At 38.4% G+C, this 27,913-nt stretch overlaps 1 protein-coding gene across 2 annotated transcripts; it reads left to right on the forward strand.

Moving 5' to 3' along the window:
- The first annotated feature begins 3,229 nt into the window (after positions 1 to 3,229).
- Positions 3,230 to 27,913, forward strand: LOC139959393 (ectonucleotide pyrophosphatase/phosphodiesterase family member 5-like). 2 transcript variants are annotated; one of them, XM_071956964.1, is made up of 5 exons: positions 3,230 to 3,381; positions 5,324 to 6,696; positions 8,902 to 9,087; positions 9,744 to 10,013; positions 22,714 to 27,913. In XM_071956964.1, exons 2-5 carry the CDS (start codon positions 5,838 to 5,840, stop codon positions 22,893 to 22,895), a joined length of 1,497 nt encoding a protein of 498 aa, XP_071813065.1. In that variant the 5' UTR covers positions 3,230 to 3,381; positions 5,324 to 5,837; the 3' UTR covers positions 22,896 to 27,913. The 2 variants fall into 2 exon arrangements, with proteins under 2 accessions (XP_071813065.1, XP_071813066.1); XM_071956965.1 differs by lacking the exon at positions 3,230 to 3,381 and adding an exon at positions 3,439 to 3,771.

The following is a 27,913-nucleotide window of genomic DNA, read 5'->3' on the forward strand; positions in this document are numbered from 1 at the left end:
TACGTTTTATATAACCGAAACCAGGGCAGTACGTAATAGATGCTTGTTAGAACCAACTGTTATAATCACAGATCGAAATGCAGTTTAATCCTGACCAAAGCCAAGGGTGAAACCGCCTTATTGGTTCTGGGTAGGGAAGTGGGATAGAGGGAGGAGGCGGGGCCAAACTGGCATATCATCCCAGTTCCAGAGGAATGGCCCCTTCCCAGAATGAAATTTTGGTAGATATATGGTGGTGCCCAAATGCAAAATGGTGCTATATATTTTGCAACTTTGGTTGTACCGCGCATACACAGTGGAGTAACGAAGGGACCGAGGGGCAGATATGAAATAATTGGTGCCCACACTGGTGCAAAAATGAGGCCAGATGAAATTTGTCATGTACCTAAAAAGATAGCCAAATTCTGCTTACTTTTGTAGATGCCACTGTGGGTTTTTTGGAGGGGGGGCCGGGGGTTGGGGGTTTTCAATGTTTTACTCAAATTTGTTTGACAATAGGCTATAGGCTAATTCAAAAGTTAGTTTTCTTTTTCCTCGAAGTTTCTAGTATTTTCTCGGAATATTGAAACGCTTTCTCGAATTTATTTTAACTTGTTTACTCGAAAATACAACTATTTGTCTTGAAACTTGCAACTGAACATTCGACTTTTTTCTTGATCCCTTTTGACTATTTTATCTCAAAACTTCCTCTTTATTATCTACGAAATTGCTTTGACGTTTCGGCTTTTTCCTCGAGACATGTTTAATTAAATGTGTCTTTTTGACTAGCTAAACTTTCAACTTGCCAGGAAGTAGGGTACGTGTTTGTGAAATCTGGGCAAATGCTCTTTGAAAGGTTTACTTAGGATATTATAACCTAAGACCTTCTTGTTGGTTTATCACTGAAACCCACATGTTTGCTATAGCTGCTAAACTTATATCTCTATACTTATTTTAATTTTGTGTCTTAGTGTCATATATCGTTATAGGACCTTACTGGTCACTTAGACACAAAATTTCTATGCAGAAAGATCTGGTTCGAGCTGTGCCGTTGCGGTGCACTGAGAGCGTTCCTAAAATAATCTGAGAGGCGTGCTTAGTATATCGCCCTCTGTTTGTTTTGATTTTATCGGCTGTTCGTTTTGCCCGCTGTTCGCTTTGAATCTGTCCCAATGTTCATTTTGATTTATGGGGACAAATTTCAATCGTGGTTGCGAACTTTCATTTAGTACGCGCAGTCATGCCGTTTATCGATGGCTTGGTGTAGTTTAATTTGGTTGTTTAGTTAGTTTCCTTTTGGTGCATATTTGTCTTATTATTAAATGTATGATCATGTTAATTTTCTTCAATTTGGTCTGTTTACTTAGCTTGTTCTTTTCTTGTTTAGAATGTTTCATCTCTATATCCTTTCAGTCTATCTGTAATGCACTACATTCTTACTATTGTTCCTTTTCATCTTTGTTCTTGTCCGTTTGTTTCTTGTTTGATCGTTGATTTCGTGCGAATGCCTTTTTTCTCACGTTACATCTTCGTTTTTATGGTGGCTCTTGATTCTTTGTGTTCTGAGCACTCGTTCGCTTCGCGTGATCGAGTTTTCGTTTTGATTTCGTGCGAATGTTCTTTTGCTTACAATACATCTTCGTTTTTATTGTGCGCTTGGTCTTTTTGTTCTGACAGGTGGATCAAGTTTATCTTCCCTGGGCTCCTTGTTTATCCTTCGGTTGTATGTGTTTGATATGTTTCGCTACATGATTGTCTTTCTTAATCAGTTCTATGTTACCAATGTTTTGCGACCGACCGTATCGTAGCATATGACTGTTTTCCTTGTGATTCCTTGGTGTACGTACACTGTTAAAGATAGTCAGTATAGGCCCAAATTATAGCACGCTATAATTACTACAAGATTACAAAAAGTATTTTCCTGGAGGTCTGTACTCTCCAAATTGTTCTCAGACATTTTTAAGAAACACACAAGATGACTGAATGTCCCAGATAGGAAAATTTCCTCGAAGGTTGTAGTAAAAACAGTTTTAGAATTTCGACCAAAAGTGACCATATTTGAATATCTAGCATATTTGGGGCCAATACAGCATACCCATAGGCGTACGAGGCGGGGGCAGGGGGCAGACTGCCCCCCCCCCAAATTTCCAGAGGACAAGAAATTCGGGCAAAAGTCCTGAAAAATTCGGGCAGCCTAAGAGGAGAAAAATATATATATATATATATATATATATATATATATATATATATATGCAGTAGCTTGCCCGAATCTTTTTCAAATTTTTGCCCGACAATTCCGTGGAGATCGTTTTGTGTTATTTGTTTTGTGACATTAATATTAATATAGGCCTAATGATTTTCTTTATTTAGCATCATGATGCCCGAATATTTCCGTGTAACACCACGTATAAGCGCAGCTCATCTGGGCTACCACGTCTTTTCACTATCGCCCAAAATTAACTGTATACCTGGACATCCCCGACATGAGTGTATACAAGAAACATTTTCTTTTTCATGGATGGTGAGGGGGGGGGGAGTGCCTACAAGCCTAGAAGTACAGGTTTATCATATTCTTTGTTATTTTTTTTTACTTTTTTCGTGAGACAAATTGCAGTCTCGCCCGACACAGCGACATTATCCCGCTTACGTGTCGTTGAACAATGTATGTTTTTCTGGAGGTAGCTGAGTACTGTGTTAAAATAATAAATACGGTAACTAAATATAGGAGCTTAACAAATATACTGTCCTATTTTTTCCCCCTTCAAAGTGATGTTCCCATTTCTTCCTCTTCTAATTTACCAAATTTTTCGGGAATTGTAAATTTCTAAAACGTGAGATTTTAAAATAAAGAATGTTTAGATGCAACTTGCAAGGCCTCAGAAGTGCAGTTTCCGGCAATCTGAGAGGCATTTTTTGCCAAAGAATTCTTTGTACGCTACGCGCCAACCGATGGTGGCGCTCCGCTTAGATAGTGTCACGGGAACTTTCGGGCACAAAAGTTTCTGCCCCCTCCCCCCCAAACTGAAATGGTCCCGTACGCTTATGAGCATACCTTTAAGTTTTCAGATTCCTTCTATTTAATTTGTTGCAATTGATTCCCTCCATTATTTTTATTGCTCGTTTAAAGTGTGCCTGCACAATCTTTACATTGGTATTACATATGTTTGTTTCATTTTGCGTATTTCTACTTTTTCATTTTCCTTTCGTGTTTATTTGTTTCATCGTTGTACTTTTTTCCAAACGGCCGCCCATAATATATATATTAATATTTTACCGTACCCCGGAATCTTAATCAGACTAGACAAGTCCAGTATACACGCGAGGACAAACATTTTCCTGCGTACATACGAAGCCTGACCTTAGTGTGTCAGTACGTGTACGCTGGTGTCGATACAACACAAGGTAGGAATTTTATAATTTTGCCTGTTAATGCTAGTCTTATTTCCATCAGCAAGTGATTAACAGAGAGACCACAATAACACAAAGTTGTAACCGACGATATTGACCTTCATTAGATTTTATCTTAGGATAACAATATTTTTTATAATATTTAACAATATCTTGCTTGTCGTACCAGCCTAAACGTACCGTTAGAAACTTAGACTTAGAGAAGACCCAGTTCATTACCCTGAACACTTAGGCAAGATCTGATCCCCTACAACATAGCTGATAGTGATACTGATAGGTCATGACAAAAATAGACGGGTGTCTGTAAAAATGAACATATTTGGTTGATGCATGAGAGTGGGGATTGTAAGCGGAGATGGTAGAATGGGTTGATAAGGGGAACAGGTGATATCCGTTGTTACAAATACAAGATAGCACTTTAACTTAGTTTAAGGCTTAGGCCTAGGCTAGAAGGCTAGAATACAAATAGGAATTAACTCACTTCAGCCTTCAGGTCTATCAAATAGGAAGTAAACCAGCACATTCACGTGTATACGTTATTTGCTTCAAATACTACACCACCCGTCCCGTGAATGAATACTGTTACAAGAATCGCTACTTTGTCATCTTCAAACATATAAAAATGAAAAAAAAATTGTTCAAAAAGTCTGCAAATTGACTAAATTTAGGAAGGCACTGTCACCCAGCCCTGTAACATTTTTTCAGTTGTATCAGCTAGATTATGGTGACCCCAACAGTAAAGCCTATCTTCAAAGGTTAAACTGGCATGCCATCTATCCTAGGCTGTTAATGTTTATAAATAGTTTAACAGTTAGTCAAGATGCGACCACACACATTGCTGTAGGGTGTAGATTCCCTTCAATACAAACTTGGCGATTGGCCAGTTTATGCAAGGTCACAACCCATGTGCATGATTTTCCTATCAAAATATAAAACAAAATACAATTTTGAAGTTTTCTGTCCTGAGCACATTTTCTTTAACCATCTTGATTTGATAATATATATTGAATTCATGTATAGCAGTAGTATAGACAGTGCCTTACACAGTACACATTAGGGTCGTTGCATAGTACTGCTAATTTCATACTGCTAATTGCATATTGTATGTATGTATACATGTTATGTTTCCTTGATGTAAGCTGTTGACCAAAAATACAAACTTTGATGCTTTGAAAATTGTTTGCTCAAATTTCTTTTGTGCAATTTGGTGGACCATATATATTTACAGGTTACTCTTTGAGGCACCTTATCATATAACTATTACCTCTGAGAAACTGAAAGGAGAAATAAGAGAAGAATATAATTTCTTAACGGTCATTAAAAAGATTTTCCGGTGGCTGCATGAACTTTCTGAATGTTTTGGCAAAACCCTCATCCTCATAGTATATGATATGAAAATAGATTACATTCAATGAACCATAAGTTTAGTTATAGACATGATACAGTTATAGAGCTGGAGTTCTTAACCAGCAGTGTGGAAAACATTTTCTGGTCAATATATTGAAGTTTCACTATTTGTCACATGATCATCTTTTATGATCATCCTTTTAATACATTTTGAAGAATTACCATCGTACGATACATTTACAGTACTCAAAGTTTAACATACGAATATTCACTGTTTCAATAGTTTCCTGCCAACCAGCAGAGCAAGTGTCAACCCAAAGGCACATTTTGTTTATTTATTTGTTATCTATCATTCATTTATGTATTACTTTCTATTGCATTAAAATTAAATGTTTATGTATTAAATATTCAGTCTAATGTAATTTGCTTGTGATTAACATTTGCTTTCGGTATAAATTGGAAGATATACATATATTCTTGATGATTACCCGGAATCTTACTGTACATTTTTAGAAACGGCATTTTGTCTGTTATTTGATTAAAAGATGCATTCCTCATTTCTTTCTAACTTTGCTTTCTCTTTTAACAGGTTTACTCCACAACTGCGTTTTAGGAGCAAGAATCGCAACGATTAGCATGTGAAAGATAAATGGTCAAGAATAATTTAGCAATGAACAGTAAAACACTTTATCTGATGTCTCAAATAGTTTAAAAATAGGTTGCTGTTTTGGCTAGTCATGGATAGTGTTGTACAGTTTGAGACTTCTTTAAGTCTTTAACTCCAGAGGCAATTTCTACCTCTGATGAGAGAGAGAGCATCCTCCCATATGCCCTATACATGTATACAGGATAACTCCAGTGTTGTAGAAGTAAAACACAATTCTATTTATTTTTCTAATTGATTGTTAAATATTAGAACAATTTTAATCTGATGTATATACAATTTAATATAAATAGAATTTAAAATTACACTAACTAAATAGTCAAAGACAGTTTAAGAAAGATCTTTTATGCTTATAGCCAAGCAAAATATTTTACTCACTCTTTCCAAAATTTGATGATAACTGAAATTCTTTTCCCACACTGCTTAAAAACATAAAAGTATGGATTACAATAAATCCAAAGCTTTCAAAAATGTTTGCTTGAAATTGGCAATTGTATATTTTCTTTCAGACGTTGTTTTATTTAAAGCCTGTTATGCCCTGACACCTAGCCTTGTTCTCCTAGTATCATTTGATGGGTTTAGGTGGGATTATCTCAACAGGGGTCTTACCCCTACATTTAATAATTTAGCTCATCAAGGAAGTAAAGCAAACTATACAATAAATGCCTTTATTACCAAAACCTTCCCCAATCATTACACATTGGTGACAGGTTTATATGAGGAATCACACGGACTCACTGGAAATCACATGTACGATCCGATCTTGAATAAAACTTTCGGCTTGCAAAATCTTGAACCAAAATGGTGGAGCCAAAACGGTCAGGAACCTGTTTGGATAACCAATCAAAGGCAAGGGGGTCATAGTGCTGTGCTTGACTTCCCTGGCATGGATGTACCTTTTCAGGGCATGTTTCCTGAATACGAGTACATCAAATACACTGAATCGATTCCCTTCAATGATAGAAGCGACTTAGCTGTCGCCTTGCTCGCAAATGGAAGTGTCAATTTTGTGGCACTCTACTTTAGCGAGCCTGATAAAGCCGGACACATGTACGGGCCATTCTCGAAAGAGATGAATGAAACGCTGGGTATCTGTGATAAGACGTTAGAGTATTTGCTTGATAGATTAGAGGCGGAAGATATTCTGGATAAAGTCAACATCATTCTCACAGCTGATCATGGAATGACTCCAGTGAGCATTAATAAGACCATCTATGCCATGGACTATCTCAATGGTACGGCATATCCATACTTCACTGTAGAAAACAACCCGATTCTTGGCATCTGGCCTAACAAAAGTGAGTAAATTATAATCAACATTAACTACTGTATGCCCGATTGACTGGCCGCAGTAATGAACATGTTGTTCTATTCGGTTGTCATGGAAAATCCACATTGTAGTTCCTTGTGTGGCATGCTGGGACATTTGCAATATTAAAAAAAACTTAGGTAGTCTGGTTGGGGAGGGGGCGGGGGGAGGCTGGGTGGGTCAGGAGGGTTCTACAGCTCTGGAGAATTTGTAAGATAAGACACCAATGACAATATGGAACAAAGAGTAATCTATCATTTCAATTTATGTAATTTAGGGAAAGTTGACAAATTTAAAAGATGTTCCAGTGACTCATCCCAGGGGTCCAGTTTTGATCTTTTACTGACCCTGGTTGTACTGTACTATGTACTTGCTTCAATGACTAGTATTGTAGTTTACTAGTTGGAACTTTCTTTTATGCATGTACAGGTTTACTGATCATAGAACTTATTGCAGTTTATACTGTAGACCTGTACATGTCATCATTCATCATTGCATTTAAAAAAAATATATATATAAACTATCAACATTTTGTGGGATAAATTAAACATTGCTTCTTACATATTAGTACCTTAGTTTTCATGTCAGATTAATTAATTTCTAATAACAGATTTTATACTGATATAGTTACGTTAGTGCAGTACACTGGTACGTTGTAAAGTGAGACTTCATCTTTGTATAAATTTGTTCAAAGAGAACTTTAAATATCAATATTTGCTCGGCTAAGTGGAATGATATCGTATTCTTAGCGAGTATGTACAATGGCTTGCTACCAGCATTATTTCTATGCAGTTTATGAACCATGGGAGCACTTGATTAGCAGGTTTGCAGTTTTACCTGCAGAATTGTCAGTTTTCGTTATCTTCATTATAATGGAAAGTCTGTGAGCCTTTTAACGGTTGAGGAACACTAAATACATGCACTTATCTGTGTGGCTTGAAATCCTAGGTGAAAAGACACTAAGTTCTAATTGGAAGGGAGTATGGTGGATGGGGAGGGGGGGGGGGTGGATGTACATTCGGATGGAGAGGATGGCATTAAGTTCCTCAGTATACTATTGCCCAAAATATCACCAGCATAATAGTTTTTCAATGTTAGTTTGTGTAGAAAGATCTCTCAATGTTGCAAGGGGTCAAATAAGATAACATTAAATGACCTAGTCAGCAAAGCTACTTTAGGGCCATTCCATGGTTACTAATTTACTCACCTTCCATTTGTGATCAATGTCTTTGGGCTCATTTTGGTATCATATACTCCTCACATAATGATTTGGTAGCTAGGTTTTCTACATTTAGGTGCAATATGTCCAGACCTAGCTTATTGATTTTTGGTTTCAATGATAATCGTAACCTATGCATTCATGATAGCGTATGTGTGTGTGTGAGTGCGTTTGTGACGCCCAGCTTGTAAACACGATATCCCAAGAAGGGAAGGTCAGACCAACTTAATATTTAGTGTGTAGAAGTACCACATTGAGTACAAGAAGCCTATAGTTTTCGGTGGAGGTCAAAGGTCATTTGGGGTCAACAGGGGTCAAATTGTGAAAACCTTGTAAACTTGATATCTCTAGAAGGGAAGGTCTGACCAATTTCATATTTGATGTATAAGAGTACAACATTAAGAACAAGAAGCCTAGTGTTTTAGTGGAGGTCAAAGGTCATTTGGGGTCATCAGAGGTCAAATCGTAAAACCCTTGTAAACATGTACACCCTCACTATACATTACGTCAGATTCATGAAGAAAACTGCTCATGTTACATCATCGAAACCACAATGCATTTTTGCATTCTGGTTATTCCCATATATATTAAGATTTTGGTTTGGTGAACATAGTTTGGTCAACTTAAGTCAAGTTTGTGAAGGGAATCAATATACTGTTCAATAAATCTCAAGTAATCTTCAACAATACCTGGTCAGCCAGGAAATAAAATTTACTTCAAAGAGTTGATACTCCTGTGCTGGGTGATTTAAACAAACGCAAGTGACCCTTATCAGTTTTCAAACTCTGAGCTGCAAGGGGTCAACAAGTTATCGCAAAATTGGCTCAAGGGTTCAACAGGTTATCTTAAATGGTCTCAAAATTAGAATTATTCACTATTATTCAAAATTGGATATTAGGCACTATATTGATTGATTGATATATGTAACCCATGTTACTAAGTCTGTTACCCCCTTTTCTTTTTAAATCTAAACAGGTGAACATTTGGACCCATTGTACGAGGCAATGCAAAAAGCTGAGCATGTCAAAGTGTACAAGAAGGAAGAAATTCCGGAGCAATATCACTACAAAAACAATGTTCGAGTTCCTCCTATTGTAGTTGTCGCAGACGAAGGTTGGATGGTTGTTGGCAGCCGAGACTTTAAAACCCACTACGGAGGGGGTTAGTTCATGTTGCTTTATACTTGAAACATGTTGCAGGAGATCATCTCCAACCTCCATGCACACTGTTCAAACTGAAATTGACTATCAAGCAATTAAAAGTCCAGAGATTTCACCCTCTAATTTTCTTTCTTTTGGTCTTGCTTCTACTTTGCTGTGTCTCTTTTTGCGCCGTTCGTTGCTCGTTTGTCCAGTTTGACTGTCTGTTTGTTTGTCTGTCTACCTGTGTCTCTTGATGTGGTGTGTTCTTGGTTTGTTTTTGTTTTAGTCAGCCTCCGGGGAAGCTCCTGAGAGGATCGTAATGTCAGGCCCTCTCACTTTTACAATCTGCTCATGCTGTCAAAACACATGCTATGAAACTTGTCTTGAAAGTACAATCTTACGAAAAATTATTTCAAAGTCCTGTTAAAGCTCCTTCAATAATTAGTGTGAATATGCGAGAGGCATGTTTATACCTTTCACCAGAATGTATTTATGTTAGCATCATAACCAATTATTTCATCTCTTGTGTATATTGTAAGTGAAACACAGAGAGAAGGGTTGTCACTGTGGTCTGGTTTCCATGTAAAGAGTGCTTAGTGATTTAAACAACAGACTGTGTACATACAGTGCAATATATATTCTTTCATATTTCCTCTTTTTTGTCGTTTTTTCCAGTGAAAGGCATGCATGGGTACAACAATTCCCTTCTCTCAATGCACCCAATGTTCATAGTCCATGGTCCAGCTTTCAAGAAAGGAGCCGTAAGCAAGCCGTTTAACAGTGTGGATGTCTACCCGTTAATGTGTCATCTGTTGGGCATTAAACCGAGGCCTAACAATGGTACTCTGGATACAGTGAAGTACCTCTTGTCAGTGCATAGTACCCCTCCATCAAATGAAGAGGATGGCTCTGATGGAAGGCAACATAGTCAATACTTTTCTGTTGGTAAGCAGGTCTGTAAAAAGTCGGCAAAACGGGTAGCTCATTGCCGGGAAATCTTGATAACTCGCGGGAAATCTCACATGCAGGAAAAAAAAAAAAGGTGGAAACAAAGTTAGAGAAAGAGCCAAAGAGGAAATAAAATTTTAAAAAGCCGATAAATGAAAAATCAGAAAAATTTACTAATGTCTGGGTGTCTTTATTTCTCACTTGAAACATCCCAGAATAGCATCATAATTATTTAATACACTCAATGGCATCGCCGCCGCCAGCCCGCTGCATCTCTCAAGCCAGTGTTGGAAAACCTTGTTCAATTTCCCGCGAACACACTGCCGATTTCCCGCAGTGAACACCCCGAGCACGCGTAGTGTGCGAGCATAATGGCGTGGGGTCCAGGGGCCCGCATAAGGGCCCTGGTTGGGTCAAGGGGCGAGGTCCCCGGAAAATTTTGGTATTTTTGTGTTTCTGGCGATAAAAAAATTTGCAAAACTGAGGATGCAAATACTGACAACTTTTTGAATTTAAATTGTCACGAAACTGATGAAAATTTTAAAATGACAAGTTAGAGTAGCTATATTTTGTTAGCTCATACCAGCATGCTGGTGTGAGCTATTGTTACAGTGCGGCGTCTATCACTCTATCATTCTATCACTCTATCCGTCAACAATTGGTAAAACCGCTCCCACTCGCACAATGTTTGATGGAATTTCATGAAACTTGGACACAAGGACCATTGGGTATAGGGCCATCAGAGATGGTCCGAATTTTGGGGTCAAAGGTCACCTGTGGGCCGTAATGGGCCATTTTGTGGAAATACGCAAAATGCTTCTCCTACAGTTTCCATGGTACAATGTTGAGGGTTTGTGATGATAGTACTGTAAATAGCTCTATTTCTGTTTCTTCTTCTCCCCCATCCTAGTGGTTATGTAATCGGTAGCCTATACTCTTCCACAACCTGTATAATTAGTAGTGAGCCAGTGGCAACAGTACTTTCTTTGTTCTGCCAAAGTTGCTGGTTGCAGTAAACATCTTCTCTTCTTACTTTCTTTTCTTAGATAAGGGATGCCTTGTCTTAGTTATTTCAGTTATAGGATAGACATTTGTATGCAGATTAGCCTGTGTAATTAGCTCTGATTGGTTCTAAGTGTTACTCTTGGTATCTATGGTGTTTATAGCCAATCAGAGGTGTTAAGAGGGTCACATGTTGTTACCCTGTGGTTTAGGTGCTTCCTCCGAGGTGTCTTAGGAGAGAGAGGCAGTTTGGTTGTCAGCCAGTCAACAGGGCATGTGTATATATTAGCCTCTCTTTACATAATGTAGTCTGTACACTACAGTATTCATGTATATATATATATATAAATTATTAATAAGTTGTCTACAGGATCTTGTGCTAAAAGAATTTATCTACATTCATATGACTTTTGCCGTCCAAGGAATTAATTGTGTATAATTGTTTTGTAATGTTTTGTAATGTAATGTTTGGTAATGTTTTGTAATTTGTAATGTTTTTTGTAATGTAGTATGTACACTACAGTATACATATATATATATATATAAATTATTAATAAGTTGTCTACAGGATATTGTGCTAAAAGAATTTATCTACATTCATATGACTTTTGCCGTCCAATGAATTAATTGTGTATAATTGTTTTGCTATGCACCTGTGTGATTACATCGTTTTTATTGGATTCAATGGAACTGAGAGCTGTGTTCTAGCTGTTAGTTGCCATTTTGTATAAAACATACCTTTTACCTGGACTTAACCTATCTTGTACCTGGACTTTACCTACTCTCCTACCTTTCTTGTACCTGGACTTAACCTTCTCTCCTTGGGAAGAACATTTCTTTGAACAAACAGTTTATATTATTTATTGGAGTATATTCCTGGAACTCTCACCCATATATATTTTATTGGAGTATTCCTGGAACTCTCACTCATATCTATTTTCACTGGAGTATATCCACGGAACTCTTACTACTCACCTTCTATTTCGTAATTTCCTGTTATCGGACTTTCATCATTTATTAAACCTTTCTTCACCGTGCCTACCAGTCAACTACATTGCTGTGCCGTGCTGCTGGACTATACAGACCCGCCCGCCAGATAAGCTCTACCTCTTTTTTTATTAATGTGCACATACATGTATTAGTCTTGTGGCCACTTGACACCCCTAGTTGTTTATATTCAATATCTCTAGTTTTCATTGTTGATACAAGTGTAATTGTGTAACAGTAAAGAGTACTTCACCAAGATTCTTTCTGCTGCACACTTTCATGTGTGACCGAGCAATATAACTATTTTCTATACCTAACAGCCAGTCTTATTCTTGTTATTAGCCTGTTGTATTTTTTATACAGTGGTCAGTTGTCCCCACACATCGTGACCACTAGGGGGATTCCCAATAATCCTGTTGGACAGCTAGCTGCTGTCAAGAATCCTGTATCCAGCAACTCTTACATTGGTAGTACAAGTGGGGTATTCAATTATTGCTCCCCAAGAGGCAATTGTCGTTATATAGTCTTTATTTCTAATGCTGTTGTACTTGAATAAGACTGGTTGATAGGAGACTTATTTTATTCACATTTCAGTATTTTGCTAATGGTTTCTTCAATACTTCTACTGTATATATTTTTGCTTACAAATTGTTTAACATTAAGAATAACCATGAATGATAATATTGATTCAGTGACACCTGACTGCTCGGGAAACCAGCCTCTCCCTGCAATTTATATCCCCATTAATCACCACATTTCAACCTTTGTGGGTACCCCAACTAGTAAAAACGACCCTGGTTGGGGGGAACGGAAAGCTAGCCTGAAAGCTGCACTCAAAGCATGGAGGCCCCCCCAGGACCAACAAGTAGAGTTGGCCCTTCGGTATCTGGGTGGTGTAGCACGGAGGGAGGTGCTCGTTCTAGAGGATGATCAGCGATCAACCCTTGATGCGGTGCTTCAACACTTAGGAAAGATTTATGGGGACAATACGCCCCTGACGACACTGATGAGTCGATTCTACGCCAGAAACCAGCATAGGCATGAGACCATCAGGCAGTACTCCCTATGCCTGGAAGAACTTTTGCAGCAAATCCTAAAGCACCCATCATCCCTACCTGACAAAGACAAAACCCTCAGGGATAGGTTCATTGAGGGAATTTCAGACAACGCCATCAAGATGGAGCTACGGAGAGAAGTCAGGAAGGACAGCGACATTAATTTTAAAGACATCAAAGACGAGGCCCTTGAGCTGGAAGGCGCCATTAGGATGGACAGTGCGGAAGTCATCACAGCTGAACTTCATCAAGTAGGGATCCCGACTGCACCGGTCCAAAGTAAAACGCCCAAAACCCAGCCTTCCAAGAATGGCAGAAAACAATGGAGGCAGCATTCTCCAATATGCAACAACAAATGCTGCACTTGCAGTCTATGGTTGCCATGGCAACACCGAGAAACCGACCAACCGGTGGTAGAAGGGCTTCAGACCAGTTTACAGAAGATGGTCAACCGATCTGTAGAAACTGCAACATCCCGGGCCATGTTGCCAGGAATTGTAGGAGGAGACGAGGGCCCCCACCACACCTGTCTGCAGATGCCACCCCTTTCCAGCCCCAGACAACATCGGTTCACCCAAACGAGACCAATCCATAGTTGTGAGCCAAACTATGGAATGCTTTGCCACGTTAGGCTCATCTATACCGACTAGGGACATCAGAGACAAGGTCGTTGGAGGTCACATGATAACCAACATTCTGATAGAGGGCCACCCTATGCCATGTATCATTGACACCCGCTCACAAGTGACGACCATTTCTGAAAAGTACTTCCTACAGCACTTGGCTCACAGTCATCGTTCATCTGATTCTCTGCATTGGCTCAGACTTAAAGGTGCAAACCATTTGCCTGTCCCATTTTCAGGATGTGTGGAAGTGAATGTAATGATTGCTGAAGTTAAAATTAATATCATAGCCCTCCTTGTTCCTGAAAATGCTGCCAGTGGCATTCCCTGCCTTTTAGGAATGAATGCCATAAGGCTTTGCAAAGAGGTGCTATTTAACAGCCAGTACATGAAGTTGAATCCATCCAGAGATCAGTGTGCTCAAGCAGCGGAAGTACTACACTTTATACAGATGGCTGAAGAAGGGGGAACAGAGAGTGAGAATCTATCCGGAATTATATGTAAAGTTTCAGTTCCCAGGGGCCAATCTGTTTTACTGCCTGCCAGACATGAGATAATCATAGAGAGCTACTGTGATTTAGGGAAAGGGAGAACTTGTGGTCAGGGGATAATAGAAGCACTACCTGATGACCAAAACAACTTACCAAAGGATATTTTAGTGGCCAAATCATTGTCTACGGTTACTAATAATAAAGTGCACATTAGACTTCTCAACATCAGCACCAGTGACATCCTGCTCAGGAAAGGTTCAGTTTTGGCACAATTACATGAGGTGGAGGTATTACCTAATCAGATTCCAGAAGTTAACTTAGTGCACGTTGATCAACAAATAGTAGAAGTTGTTATCTCTAAGCAGCATGCTACAGTGGTCAATGAAAGCGCTCACTCTCAAATACCTGGAGATTTACCAGTACCTGTTAATGTCAACACTGAAACTCTTTGTTCTGACGAGGTGGCTATGCTTGCTAAATTTCTTAATGACCACAAAGAAGTTTTTGCTAAAGATGATGGTGACTATGGGTGTACAGCTACTATCACACATCAAATTCCAACAGGTGACAGCCCACCAGTGAGGGAAAAATATAGAATGATTCCGCCCAAACTTTACCAGGAAGTAAAAGATCAAATCAAACAGATGCTAGAAAAGGGGGTCATCCAGGAAAGCTACAGTCCATGGGCAGCTCCTACTGTGTTAGTAAGGAAGAAAGATGGAAAGATAAGGATATGTGTGGATTATCGCAGACTGAATGCTCTTACTAGGAAGGATGCCTACCCTCTCCCCCGAATTGATGAGTCCTTAAATGCGTTGGGTCATGCCAGATTATTTTCCACCCTAGACTTGGTGAGTGGCTACTGGCAGGTCGCCATGAACCCCGAAGATCAGAAGAAAACAGCCTTTACAACACCTATGGGGCTGTTCGAATTTCAAAGAATGCCCTTCGGTTTATGCAACGCTCCAGCGACTTTTCAACGATTAATGGAGGCCTGTCTGGGAGACATGAATTATGAGTCTGTGCTTCTGTATTTAGATGACATCATCGTCTTCTCTCAAGATGTTCCATCACATCTTCAAAGACTAGGGAATGTCTTGGACAGACTAAGTAAACATGGGTTAAAGGCCAAACCAAGTAAGTGCCACCTGTTGCAGAAGGAAGTACACTACCTTGGTCATGTGGTGTCGGCAGAGGGTATATCTACAGAACCAGAAAAGTGTGCAGTCATCAAAGACTGGCCCACCCCCACCTCTGTATCAGATGTGAGATGCTTTCTGGGTATGGCAGGGTTCTACAGGCGATTCATTAAAGATTTTTCAAAGATTGCAGGCCCATTGTACGAGCTCACATCTAAACCAAAGAACGGGCTACCCCCAAAGAAAGCCTTTGAATGGTCCCCCAGATGTCAGGATGCTTTTGACCACCTAAGACAGGAACTATCCTCACCGCCGATTCTAGCCTATGCAGACTATTCGCTTCCTTTTAGACTGTACACTGACGCTAGTGGTACGGGATTGGGGGCAGTATTGACACAAGTTCAAGAAAACAAAGAACGAGTAGTAGCTTACGCTAGTGGAAGTCTCCGAAAAACAGAACGGAATGACCAGAACTACAGTGCGTTCAAGTTAGAACTATACTAGCAATCTCCTGGGCAGTAACTCAAAAGTTCAAGTCTTATTTACTCGGTGCTGAATTTGTTGTTTATACTGACCATAAACCACTACAGTCCTAGCTACAGCAGACCTCGGAGCCATTGAACAGAGATGGGTAGCAAGACTTGCAAATTTCCACTATAAGATTGCTTACAAACCAGGCAGAGAAAATACCAACGCTGATGCGCTGTCCCGAAGGACTCATACTCAAGAAGCCCCTTGTAGTATACCAGATGATGAGATCGTCTACAACCTTCAGCAGCATATAGATTGTTTGCTTCCCTTGAAAGAACAGGAAACAACCAATCAGGACCCTCCACCAAGCATTGATGACGACTTTAGGAACAGACAAGACCTAGATCCAGCAATAGCTGAAGTCAAGAGATATGTACGTTCTGGGACGCGCCCAACATACAATGGTGACTCGACAGAGGTGTCATTGTTACTCAAACAGTGGACCAGCCTAAAGATACTTGATGGGTGTCTCTATAGAGAGATCCTGAGAAGTGGTCACCAAGACCCAGTAAAGCAGTTTGTGGTGCCGCCCAGTTTGAAAGTCAGAGTTCTCCAGGGTTTACACGACCAAGCAGGACATTTTGGAGCCACCAGAACACTGGCACTTATTCAAGAGCAATTTTACTGGCCCAACATAAGCAGTGATGTCCAAAAGTATTGTGCAGAATGCGAACGATGCAATTTAGCTAAACCACCGACGACGACGACAACAAGAGCCCCATTAGTTAATATTAAGGTGTCAGCCCCCCTGGAACTTGTGGCTATTGACTTTCTAAAGCTTGATCGTTCTACAGACGGTTTCGAAAATGTCCTAGTCATCACTGACTACTTCACCAAATTAGCAGTCGCAGTCGCCACCAGAAATCAAACTGCAGTAACAACGGCAAGAGCTCTTTGGCAGCATTTGATCACGAAGTATGGTTGCCCAGCACGAATCCTGTCAGACCAAGGCGCTAACTTTGAATCCCGGTTAATTAAGGAACTTTGCCAGATGTATAACATCCATAGGAGCAGAACTACACCCTACCACCCAGCTGGAAATGGCTTATGCGAACGGTTCAACCGTACCCTTATAAACATGGTGCGTACATTATTCGACGAAAAGAAGAAGCAGTGGCCTGCACATCTCGCAGAACTTACGTACCTTTATAACAATACGCAGCATTCCTCAACAAAACAAACCCCCTTCTACCTAATGTTTGGGCGACATGGAAGGCTACCCATTGATCTAGAAATGGCGACACCTGAAGACAACCAGAGACCGATGTCATCTGACTGGGTTGGTTATCACTGGGAAGGACTCCACCATGCCCATACACTTGCAGAGAAAGAAATGGAGAAGGCATCTGCTGTGCAAAAGAGACTTTACGATCGAAAGACGAAAGATCAACCCTTATCCAGAGGCGAGCGTGTCTTAGTAAAACGCCTTCATTTTGACGGCAGGCATAAGACAGTGGATTTTTGGAACCCAGAACCGCACATTGTCACAGGTCAACCCAATGTACATCTACCGATCTACAGGGTGAAACCAGAAAGTGGTGACGGCATGGAAAAGGTTCTCCACCGAAATGCATTGAAACTTTGCCGTCTTCCAGTAACTACAGAAGAGACAAACACACATCCCCAGGACAATGCCCCTACAGGTACCAGTAGTAGCCCAGTGACACCACTACTTCGGATACCAATTCCACAGCAGATACCCAACCGTACCAGCAGCTGCGTTGATGAGGACAGCGTAGACCACCATAGTACTGATGAAGATTCAGAGGCTTCCGATGAGCAGGAACCAACACACCCCCCTGTGCTCACCACAGTACCAGATACACCCACCCTAGAATCAGTTAAAGTAGATCCCACCTTGTATCTCAGACGGTCACGTAGGACCAAAGGTTTGCCTCCCGAGGAGTCATGTGTCAATAATATCATAAGTAATGATTTTTCCCCCATTGTAATTTCTATGCAATGGTTAGAAGATGGCTTGAGTAAGGCTAGAGCATCTACATTTCTTTATTTAAGTTGTGTTATTGTTCATTCATTTTTATTTTTGTACCAAGACTAACCGGTCTTTGTGGTATGATCTTTGCCAGAGGATCCGATTGTTTTAGGAGATACTGTACTTTTTTATATGTACAAGCTAGAAGTTGAATTGACTGTTGTACTAGGAAACTGCGTTAGTCACAGCCTTATTGCCTCACCAGGTTGGATATATACTTAACAAGTATATTCTGTATGTTTCCGTCATTTCTATTTTTTTTAAATTTTGTTTTGTGGTTTTTGCTGCAAGAAGTTTTCATTGGCAGTGTAAGCCAATATAAAGCGGGCAGGGATGTAAATAGCTCTATTTCTGTTTCTTCTTCTCCCCCATCCTAGTGGTTATGTAATTGGTAGCCTATACTCTTCCACAACCTGTATAATTAGTAGTGAGCCAGTGGCAACAGTACTTTCTTTGTTCTGCCAAAGTTGCTGGTTGCAGTAAACATCTTCTCTTCTTACTTTCTTTTTTTAGATAAGGGATGCTTTGTCTTAGTTATTTCAGTTATAGGATAGACATTTGTATGCAGATTAGCCTGTGTAATTAGCTCTGATTGGTTCTAAGTGTTACTCTTGGTATCTAGGGTGTTTATAGCCATTCAGAGGTGTTAAGAGGGTCACATGTTGTTACCCTGTGGTTTAGGTTCTTCCTCCGAGGTGTCTTAGGAGAGAGAGGCAGTTTGGTTGTCAGCCAGTCAACAGGGCATGTGTATATATTAGCCTCTCTTTACATAATGTAGTCTGTACACTACAGTATACATATATATATATATATATAAATTATTAATAAGTTGTCTACAGGATCTTGTGCTAAAAGAAGTTATCTACATTCATATGACTTTTGACGTCCAAGGAATTAATTGTGTATAATTGTTTTGTAATGTTTTGTAATTTGTAATGTTTTTTGTAATGTAGTCTGTACACTACAGTATACATATATATATATATAAGTTATTAATAAGTTGTCTACAGGATCTTGTGCTAAAAGAATTTATCTACAATCATATGACTTTTGCCGTCCAAGGAATTAATTGTGTATAATTGTTTTGTAATGTTTTGTAATGTAATGTTTTGTAATTTGTAATGTTTTTTGTAATGTAGTCTGTACACTACAGTATACATATATATATATATAAATTATTAATAAGTTGTCTACAGGATCTTGTGCTAAAAGAATTTATCTACATTCATGTGACTTTTGCCGTCCAAGGAATTAATTGTGTATAATTGTTTTGCTATACATCTGTGTGATTACATTGTTTTTATTGGATTCAATGGAACTGAGAGCTGTGTTCTAGCTGTTAGTTGCCATTTTGTATAAAACATACCTTTTACCTGGACTTAACCTATCTTGTACCTGGACTTTACCTACTCTTCTACCTTTCTTGTACCTGGACTTAACCTACTCTCCTTGGGAAGAACATTTCTTTGAACAAACAGTATATATTATTTATTGGAGTATATTCCTGGAACTCTCACCCATATATATTTTATTGGAGTATTCCTGGAACTCTCACTCATATCTATTTTCACTGGAGTATATCCACGGAACTCTTACTACTCACCTTCTATTTCGTAATTTCCTGTTATCGGACATTCATCATTTATTAAACCTTTCTTCACCGTGCCTACCAGTCAACTACATTGCTGTGCCGTGCTGCTGGACTATACAGACCCGCCCGCCAGATAAGCTCTACCTCTTTTTTTATTAATGTGCACATACATGTATTAGTCTTGTGGCCACTTGACACCCCTAGTTGTTTATATTCAATATCTCTAGTTTTCATTGTTACAAGTGTAATTGTGTAACAGTAAAGAGTACTTCACCAAGATTCTTTATGCTGCAAACTTTCATGTGTGACCGAGCAATATAACTATTTTCTACCTAACAGCCAGTCTTATTCTTGTTATTAGCCTGTTGTATTTGTTATACAGTGGTCAGTTGTGCCCACACATCGTGACCACTAGGGGGATTCCCAATAATCCTGTTGGACAGCTAGCTGCTGTCAAGAACCCTGTATCCCGCAACTCTTACAGTACTATGGAAGTGTTACCTTTAGGGTGTTCATGAATTTGAGATCAGAGATCAACTAGGGGTCTTTAGTGGCCCGGGCCACGGCCCTATATTTTCAAATTGCTCCTGTTCGTACAGTGTATGGCCAGTTATAATGAAACTTGGTCACAACGTTCCTCGGGATGAGAGTTACGAGGGGTGTTTGGAAAATTTAGGTCAACTTGGAAACTTTGTTTTCAAATATCTTCATGATTTACTTCCACCTCCGTTTAAGTCTTTTTTTAATTTAAATAATCAACTCCATAGTTATAACACTAGACACTCAACTGCCATTCATTTGGATTACCCACGATTAGTTTTAAATACTAAGTCTGTAAGACTTACTGGTGCCACATTTTGGAATACTCTCGAACCCAAACTTAAAAAATCACCAACCTTATCAATATTCATAAAGCAACTGAAGCTATATTTGTTAAACAATGATTTGTAATATATGCATTAAAGTTATCACATTTAATAATGCTACTTGTGCTTCCCGTTTGGGAAGTGAGGGAGGGGGGGGGGGGGTGTAGTTAGCGTATTGTATTTAATTTGTTCATGGTGAATCTGCACTTTATGAGTGTACAAGCGTAGCTTTTTCAGATTTTCCATGCTCTTTTTCTTTCTTTGACATTGGTATTATACATCATTGTGAATGTAATTGTAAAAAAGAAAAAAAGTGAAATAAACGAAACGAAACGAAATGTCATTTAGGGGGTCATCGGGGGTCATTCTTTGTAATATTTTCAAATATCTCAATCTCCTCAAGATTTTGATGGATCATATTCAAAGTTGAACTGATGATTGTTGGATTGTGTATGAATAAGGTGATGCTTAATAATTTTTGGTCAAAAGTTAATTAATTACAATTAATCCCCATTGTTTAAAAAATCTGAGTCTTCACCTTTTGCCAAAGCTCCTTTAATTTGTCTCCCAGTCTCTGCAGTGTTTGTTTACATTTGTGGTTAAGCTCTGCAGAGGCTGTTAGTGGAATTAAAGCAGGACTGGGAGTTGTTATTAACTGTTGAACTGTAAGCGTGAGAGCCCTATAGCCAATCAGCACTTGCCGATTCTTAGAAGTCTTTGAGCCTGAGGTATGTAGGCAGCCAGCCAAAATTTTGGCAATGAGTGCTTCAGGTCTGCTCAGGTAGAGGGGAGAAAGTTTAATAGGGTATGCCAGTGGTATTGTTTGAGAGAGTGGGTAAAATAGGATTTAAAGGGGAAAGATAGGAATAATAGCCAGTGGTGTGGCCAGGATTCTGCTAACGGAGGTGGGGGGGTTATCCCTCATGGGCCCAAAATTGGTGGAATCTGAAAAATGGCCTGAAATTTGGTGGGCCATAAAGTTTTGTGGGCCCTACATTTTTAAGCTCGAAAAGGTATGAGCTCCTGCACCATTGGTGCTCTAGTTATGAAATGAAAAGAGATTTAATCTGTCTTACAATCTTTATAAAGTTTAACTTACAAAACTTCCGATATTATGAAACAAACAACGTTAGGCAACACTGAACTGAAGTCAAATTCATATGACAGAAAACGTTTACTTACTAACATACAATATAAATTTTAAAAAATGTGGAATGTCAATATTGTTCAAAACATTTCTGCGAGGCTGATTTATTACAGCAACCTTCCCGCGCTGTGCCGTGGGTGTCAGTGTGACATTGACATTGCCCTGTGAGTGGTTTGGGGACACATCGTTACTCAAGAAACCGACACACTAACACAGTTTTTTTTTTAAATTATATGTATTAGCTTTTTAAGTTCAAATTAGCACCGGTCTTCAATGATCGCAAGTTGTTTTAAATCGCCAAAAAGGTGCACCAAATGGCGCCAATTTCATCCTCATTTTTCAAAAATCTGTAGCTTGTGTGGGGGGCACATCCCCTTAGGCACCCCCTGCGCCGCCGCAGCGGCGCGATGGCTGCCCCGCAGCCATATGGTTTGCGGGGAATGATACCTTCCTTGCCGGGAAAAAAAAACATTTTTTACACCCCTGGTTGGTAAGTACAATAACTAACAGCTTCTGTATTGTTTGTGGATATCTTTAGGGGGCGACTGTACCCAATTAATAAAAGAAAAGAAATATGGTCAAGAGTAATTTTGTAGTGTCTTAAAGAATATATTTAATATGTGCCATGACTTTATTTTGGGACACAGTGGTGTACATCACACTTACCCTTACCTTGGTAAAATTGTGTGAAGTGTAGAATTATGATTCTTAACAATTGCAATAGAGTATATGTCAGTTTGCTTGTCCCTTATTTAAGATTCTATGATGGACATTGAAACATGTAGGTTGTTATTCTCTACAATACTCCTGTCAATCTCCATGGCACTCTGCCTCCCCCCCCCCCAACCTGTCATCCTCAATCCCAGCAAGTACAGCCTCATATATTCAGGCATCATATTACTCAATTTTTGACCTTTCATCCAAAGTCATTTTATCTGTTCTGGATTGATGGATGGATGCTTGACTAAATGAATGAATGAATTCAAACTTTAATTCATCCATTCACCCTTTCATTCATTCATTCATCCATTCATTCATTCATTTAAATAACCTTTTCATTACCTTATATACTATTACCTTTGCATAGAAACCCCTGGCAAGTTCTGAATAGGTACTTCCGACACAAATAACCAAGAAAGGGAGAGATTAGCAGTCAGGACATAAACATATATATACTCTGTCTTCTGTTCTACTCATTCTTCAATCTGTGGCTCTATTTGTATGCTCTTTGTATCATTGATCCTGTCTTTCTCCTACTGTACGTTGTTTTAGGGATCGCCTTTGCCGTTGTCATCGCCCTGCTGGCTATTGTCCTCTTGACGGGAATGTGTCTGCAACAGAGAAGCTATAGGAAGGAAGAATTGACGTATCACACTCTTAACGATGGACTCGACACAGAAGATGAAGAAGTTTTCGAGGATGGGGATCAAATGCTTCCAAACACTATCATCTGAAGAGATCTCTCGGTAACATCGGAAGAAATTCCAACATAGAAGCTTTCGATGACAACGAAATTGTTTGTGCAAGTACAATGGTAGCAAGTAACGTACAGTACTCTAAGGAGATGAGATGGTACTCGATGTTGTAGAGCCTTGATTTCAATACAAATATTCTGTTCTCTTCTACTAAGAGTGTGCAATTGTAAGAATTGGTGTTTAAAACAAACAACTTTTGTTTCCTTGGTGCAAGGCTGAGATTCAGTCATTTTTGCTGGTGCCAATTTTATAGAGTAACAAACAGTAGCGGTTCTATTTTACTGCTCTCAGTTGATAAGTACAACAGGGTGTGAAGTTTTCTAATTGAAAGTTGTTTTCGTCATCCCGCATCTGTGATGTATAAAGAATGCTTCATAATAACTGTTATGAACTGTTGAACAAATGAATGATGTCATGACTCTGGTGTTATATATTGTGGCTGCTATCTTACACGTTTTCGTCAACCCCTTGTTCCCGGACATTCTGTCAGTTTTTATTGGTATAATTAAGATTGGTTAACAATTGCTGTTTCATCAGTTAAGCTCTGTTGATTGGCTTCGTCAAGCGGATACTGTTTCTGATCAGGAAGTTAGTTTAATGATTACCATCATTAAATGCATTCACTTCGGCACTTACCTCTCTCCTCACAACTCATGCACTCTTGCTTTGATTTATGTTATCTACAGTGATCTGGTAAACTGAGATCACTGTAAGCACAGTCAAGGAGAGTTCTTTGGTTGGAGGAGATAGGTAAGTTTGTCACTCATAAATATTAACAGCAGGTCACTTTTAGAATTTCGTTGAGAATCTTCAAACTTTTTTATTTCTATTACGTAATGTTCTCATGTTGGTTGTCTTTCTTCACAAGTTTGTCTTTCTTACGTTCATGTTGTTACATTGATTGTATTTCCTTATCATTATTTTATATTTTTATATATCTCATGTGCTTAATATATTATATCTATTTTATGTTTTTTATCTTCTTTCATTCCAAACTTTTATATCAATCACCACTCTCTCTTGAACATTAATATGAAATAGTTTTGGCTGGTGGCAGAAATACTTTGCTCCAAACCGTCACATACTGGTATTTAGGTTTTTAAGTACCATTAGTTATCTGGCAACTTCACAGCAGATTGAGAAGAATGATTCCAACTGAATAGCTGGAAAAAAAACACCTCTTATTTCTCCATTTGTATTGTCACATTCACTTTTACAAAGAAAAAGTTAAAGCTCCGAAAAAGTAAAGTTCCTTTTCGTGAAGCACTGAATTCTCAGTAGCCAAAGTTGAACAACATAACTTATTACAGTGGAATATCATTGCATATTCTTTCAAGAACAAGCTTGGGAAGTTATTTTGAAAAGCGAACAAACATTTTTATTTCACAGAACATTTGTCCAATGTGACATTTCTAACCACCGATGACAATTCTTTTTAGTTTCATATATTTAGTTATGATAGTAAGCGTCAAAATCATCTTGAGTTTAATTCAAAAGGTGACTAGGGTTTTCATGTATTAGTGTGGATTACCTTCTTTGTTTTCAACTATTGTCTATCACAAGCCTTTATAAGATCATACCTTTGAAGCTCACAGAATATTTTGTGGCTTGAATAATTTTGCTTCCTCTGTCCCAAAATATTTTCATTACTATAAGCTTTGAGTCATCTCATATAGGAAATGAGTGATTCAAATTATTACTCCTCGAAGCTGCCATTTCATGTTGGTCACCAATTTCCTGTGGGTCTACCTCGTCGGTTCGCAAACTTTACGGCCCACGACCCCAGATCTTCCATGAGGACTTAGCCGCATAGCCAGCACATAGCCACCCCTCAGAATCGATGCTCAGAATCTATGCATAGACTACTATGGATTTGATGTGAAAATATTTTACTTAATCCATCTTCATTGGCATGATTAAAAAAAAAAATGAATTTTTACACATCTGGAAAAATTCCAGGACCCACCGATTTTTGGCAACGCAAGTTTGGAATCTTCTGAGTGTTTCTCGAGAGATGATTGCTGTTGTTCAAACTCACACACTTCCTAACTGTCATATCTTTTCATTAATGATCGTTAGTTTATACTTAGATATTGGTGACTACAAATTATCTTTTTTTTTTATAATTTTCTTTCCCAACAAGTGTTCAAAGTTTTTACCTAAATGAAAAGAAATTGAAAGTTAAATTAAAAAACAGTCTATTTTTTCATTCTCTATTTGATATGAAACAAGAGTGGTCAAGCTAATGAACCTCATTTGTAATTTTACTAATATTAGTTTAGACTAGTGTACAACACCAACTCAAAAAGATCGCTTTATAACATCGATAACATCTGTGTGGTTATGAACATAATTTTGATCTTGAGATGATTCAAAATGCCAGAATATAATAATAACATATTTAGATTAATTTTCAAGTAAATGTCCTTCTTTCCTTCGCCAATAACAATGTGCAGCGACTTGCCAACAATTCATGTACATATTACAGTGTCCCATGTTGCCTAGAGTTTACTTTAAATGACTGATGCCTTGCAAAGGCGATAACAGCTTTCAAACTTTCCACATCTTTTTGTATATGAATTGTTTTTACTGCCTGGAGCAGGCACATATTTTAGTGTGGATGATTAACTCTGTATTAAATGCTATGTTAAGAAAAAGAAAAAAAAGGTGTTATCTTGAATGTTTTCAAACTTTATCGGAGACTATAGCATTAGTGTACATTTTATAAGAAAAATTGGCTTGTAAAGCGGCCTTGTATGCATGCATTCCATGTGTTATCCTCTCCCATTTTCAAATGTTAGATGAGCTATGGCTTTGGAAGCAGCATTATCTCCTGGGAATATTTCATCTTTGTTCTAGGTTTGCTTCTCTTTATTTTATGTATTACTTTTTGGCTCAATAAGTTGTTGACAGCTGGAGTTCAACATACTAGAGAAAGTTGACTGTACAAATATAAACTGGAGGGAATATGTTCCCTCTATTTAAGGTATTGGGAGTTTTGGTGACCGTCAAACTGAATCCCTGTTTGATACTGAAAGGGATGTATCATCGTGATATTTGAGGATGTAACATGTATTGAACTGTGGTTGCCCTCTTCCCTAGCCCTACAAAAGGTATGGCCTTTCTGATTTTTAATGTCAGGGTACAATGAGGCATGCCTTCCCAGTTCTATGGTTACATGTTTTCATAGCTTGGTATATGTTTATGTTTTTAACTTTTAACTTTGGTTTTACTTTTATTAGTTGGGTTACAACACCTGTACTCAACTTAATCCTAATTTTCGACTATGTTCTTACACTTGAATGTGTGTGAAAGTATCGTTTTCCATTATTTTGTTGAAAGAGGAAATTTTCCTATATATCTGGTACTTCTGTGACACTTTCATTGTTACATTTATTTTGAGGTCAAGTGAAGCTGTGGGTAAAAGTGTCAATATTAGTTTCATTTTCATTCAACCCTTTGTATGAAATTTTAAACCAACTGTAAACAGCTTGAATGTTGTAACATACATTATGGCCTTTGTAAAAATTCATTGCATATGTATATATATATATATATATATATATGTGTGTGTGTGTTTTGTGTAACTATGAGAAGTATTTCTAAAAAGTTAGTGACACCATCAAAGACCTCGCTATGTACACCATCTGATGTTCTCATCCCAGTGGTATGCTTCTCAAATATTTGAAGTCAAATTTAGTAACAATAAAATAAAGTATATGTTTTCTTCACAAAGAGTCTATGGTACATCATATATCTGGTAAAACTACTTTGCATGTTATGAATGAGAATACATCAGCAAGCTACCATTGTGATAATTGCAACTATATTGCAACAGGGGGGGTGGAGGGGGGGACCTGGGGACTGAGCATATGTCTGTTTGCTATTGTGAAGTTTTGGTTTCTCTGACCAGGTTCCTTCCTAAGTGATTTCCTGTTCTAGAATATTTCAATTTAGCAACAAATGGCAATGTTTTACAACATCTTGTCATGAAATGACTTGTATGTGTTTTATAATATCTAATATACCACATTCTTGCCAACTGTGGTGAGTGAGTAGCCTGAATTGCTTTGAATATAGTTGTCAGTGCCAGCACTAATCATTGTGGATGGTACTAAGCAGATAGTGGGGTGGGGGGGGGTGCACGGGAAAAAACAATATTACACTTTTCCAATGTCAATTATCACATACTCCTAGCCAGTTAAAATGGTTCTTTTACTCTCTTGCTGTAGTGAGGGACAAGCATTTATGAAATTTTAATTGGTATATAAATGTAATTGTTTTCTTTATGTACTGCATCAGAGATGTTCATGGTTGTGTGACAGAGGTATGTGCACAAGAAATGATTACATTTAACAAATAGTTGAATTCAACAGGGTATACTACAGTAGATATCTACTAATGAATACAATGAGAAGCACAGCTCCTGTAGGTTGAATCACTCAATATATAATGGTGAAAGTTACATCTTATATACTCATTGAGGATTGGATTACAGAGGATGGGACAGGTAGTTACTCTGTCCATATATTTACCTTTCTTCTTAAACAGACAAGTTAAGCTACTGTACTCAAAGAAAGGACAACAACGGCATTATTGAGAATGACATCATACTGAAGTTTACTTTCTTGACAGAGATCTGTGTAGAGCTATTCAACGCACAGACAGGTGTAAGGTGTCTGTTGAAGAGAGTTACTTTGCGGGAGGCCAATGTGTAATGGTTGTATTGGTACTTTAAAGTTGGAAAAGAATATGATTATGTTTATGGCTAGTAAATAGAAACTGTTCGGTAATCTTTCTGGGAATTAGTGTGATGTAGGAGGACTAATTCCTCCTGTCTGTGTTACAAGCTAATAGATAATATAGGTGAACCTAGGGTAAGGGGAAAGATAATGGTCAAAATACACTCTGTTACCGTAGTTGCACTGAACATCTGTCACTTGTTTGGTTTTAAATAAATGTGCATTTTATCACTATAAAGATACATATAAACAAAA

The sequence above is a fragment of the Apostichopus japonicus genome, chromosome 3 (assembly GCF_037975245.1).
Source record: "Apostichopus japonicus isolate 1M-3 chromosome 3, ASM3797524v1, whole genome shotgun sequence".
NCBI classification, from domain to species: domain Eukaryota; kingdom Metazoa; phylum Echinodermata; class Holothuroidea; order Aspidochirotida; family Stichopodidae; genus Apostichopus; species Apostichopus japonicus.